Source organism: Cariama cristata, unplaced genomic scaffold (assembly GCF_000690535.1).
Source record: "Cariama cristata isolate BGI_N322 unplaced genomic scaffold, ASM69053v1 scaffold36958, whole genome shotgun sequence".
Lineage (NCBI taxonomy): Eukaryota > Metazoa > Chordata > Aves > Cariamiformes > Cariamidae > Cariama > Cariama cristata.
This window is the reverse complement of record NW_009632364.1, coordinates 332-2,480: the sequence shown is the minus strand read 5'-3', so window position 1 is coordinate 2,480 and position 2,149 is coordinate 332. Positions and strand designations below refer to the sequence as shown.

The 2,149-nt window shown below is 44.7% G+C and overlaps 1 protein-coding gene across 1 annotated transcript in view; it reads right to left on the bottom strand.

The window, feature by feature from the left end:
- The window catches only part of YWHAQ (tyrosine 3-monooxygenase/tryptophan 5-monooxygenase activation protein, theta), a 21,984-nt gene extending 20,156 nt beyond the window's left edge, over positions 1 to 1,828 (bottom strand). The window contains exon 1 of the mRNA XM_009706313.1: positions 1,442 to 1,828. Within this exon, the coding sequence (XP_009704615.1) occupies positions 1,442 to 1,735 (294 nt within the window). The 5' untranslated portion in view covers positions 1,736 to 1,828. The remainder of the gene's footprint in view (positions 1 to 1,441) is intronic.
- Positions 1,829 to 2,149: the final 321 nt, after the last annotated feature.

The following is a 2,149-nucleotide window of genomic DNA, read 5'->3' as shown; positions in this document are numbered from 1 at the left end:
CAGGAATGCTGGCACCCCGTCACACAGGTTCTAGTGAAACTCTTGTCACAGGAAACAGGAATCAGTGCCCTACACAAGTCACATCATTGTCACAACGGTGGAAGTTTTACAACTTAACTATGCCTGTAATTGTAGAAACAGCTTCTTTGGAAGACAAGGACTCTTAAACGTGTTAAGGAGTTAACTCAACTGATTCATTGAGCTAATAAATTGCAAATGATTTTCAAGCAAAGGTAACTCATTTTGATGGATTTAGAAAAAAAACCCAGCAAACTAGGTGGCAGCACGCAAGGAAGCATATAGGTATTTTCAGCACAATCCAAAGAAGTACTCCCTTGTATGTAAGCCAGAACACTTAATCAAGAAGAAAATTCAGTTACTTCCAAACCAGTCAGCTTTAAATTCAGGTCTCCTAAACCAATCTAGGATGTATTTACCTCAAATTTGTTTATTTCCTTATAGACTTGCTTCTTCCTGTTCTCATGTTAGCAATACTAGATACCAAAAAAAAAAAAAGTAACTAAGAGGAGCAAATAAACCACTGAAGATTATCTGCCACACAATTACTACTGCACCACACACATGCAGCTTCCTGCAGCCACAACCCCCTGGTCATGCAGAACAGGGTCCAGCAGCCTCCACACTGCTGACACGCGTCTCTTCAGCTCCCACTACAGTGCAGTACACTTTTGCTATCGATAGCATCTGGAATTCTACTGCTTGTACAGAAATGTATTCCTGGGCTTTCATGCATGCTTGGGGTGTCATGCCAGTCTTCACACCTTAGTTTTACATTATTCCATAATTACCGCAAATTCATCTCAAAGATTCCCCCCGAAAAGCCAGCCTGAATCTGACAAAGCCAATTTCTACATGTCTTTATTTCCTATCTTCAATACAGATGTCTTACTTTATCAAATCTTATATTAAAAAAATCCTCAAAACATCCCTTAAAGACCCCCTGAGAGTCTTTTTCTTCACAAGTAAACGAAATGCACACCTAATTACTTTAAATGCTTTTAACAGGTTATTAGCTCCTGAAGAAATAAACGGGTTTTCTGACTTTCTTTTCAGCTTATCTTATGAACAGATAAGCTTACTAACCACAGCACGAACAGGCATGAAGGCTAAGTTCTCTGCATCTCTGCAATTACCTAGTGCAATACTGCATATGGAGCACTCCATCCAAAAACGTACTCCAAATACTCAATTTTGACTGTATCTCAAATACCTCTAGACACATCGGGCTCACAGCATAGTGCAGACGATCTTCCTCCTCACAGTAACCCGCGTAACAGTTGCAGAAGTTACCGCACTGACTTCCCCTACGCCAGCACATGTCCCCAGTCAGGTTCCCAGTCTTACTCCCCAGCAGAGGACCACACATGAATACTGTTATTTCTTTCTTTTAAATAGAAGAAAAAAGAAAATCCCCACTCACCAGCACAGTGGTGCAGATGGACCTGAGCTCAGACTCCACCTTCTCCCGATAGTCCTTGATAAGCTGCATCTTCTTGTCACTGGTGTCTGTCTTCTGCTCAATGCTAGAGATGACCCTCCAGGCAGAGCGCCGACCCCCCACTACATTCTTGTAGGCCACCGAGAGCAGGTTGCGCTCCTCGTTGGACAGCTCGGCACCTTGCTCAGTTACTGCCTTCATGCAGGTGGCCATATCATCGTAGCGCTCAGCTTGCTCAGCCAGCTTGGCTTTCTGGATCAACTCGGTCTTATCCATGGTGGCTGGCAGTGGGGCAAGAGCAGTATAGTAGCAAAGCAGGAGAAGCTGGGGATGTCACGCTACCAACACAAGAATGCACGTCAAAACCTGCCAGAAAGAAGACAGTAACCATGACGCTACGATAAAACACTACAGAACATGATCTTATGACACCCCTTGCAACCCTCCAGAAAACAAGGATCACGGCGAGCCTCACATCCCCTTCCCTATCTCCAGGTCTTTCTTGTGGAGAGACAGACTGCAGCATCCTGCCTTCCACACAGGGCTAAGGGGAGAGGCACTTGTCTCAAGGGTCCACCCCTAGGGAAACCACGACCTAGAAACCCAACTGGGGAAGGAACACTCAGTGCTAGCCAAGGGACAGCAGCCTGAAGACCAAGTGCTGGAAATAGCTATTTTTTCCATCAGACT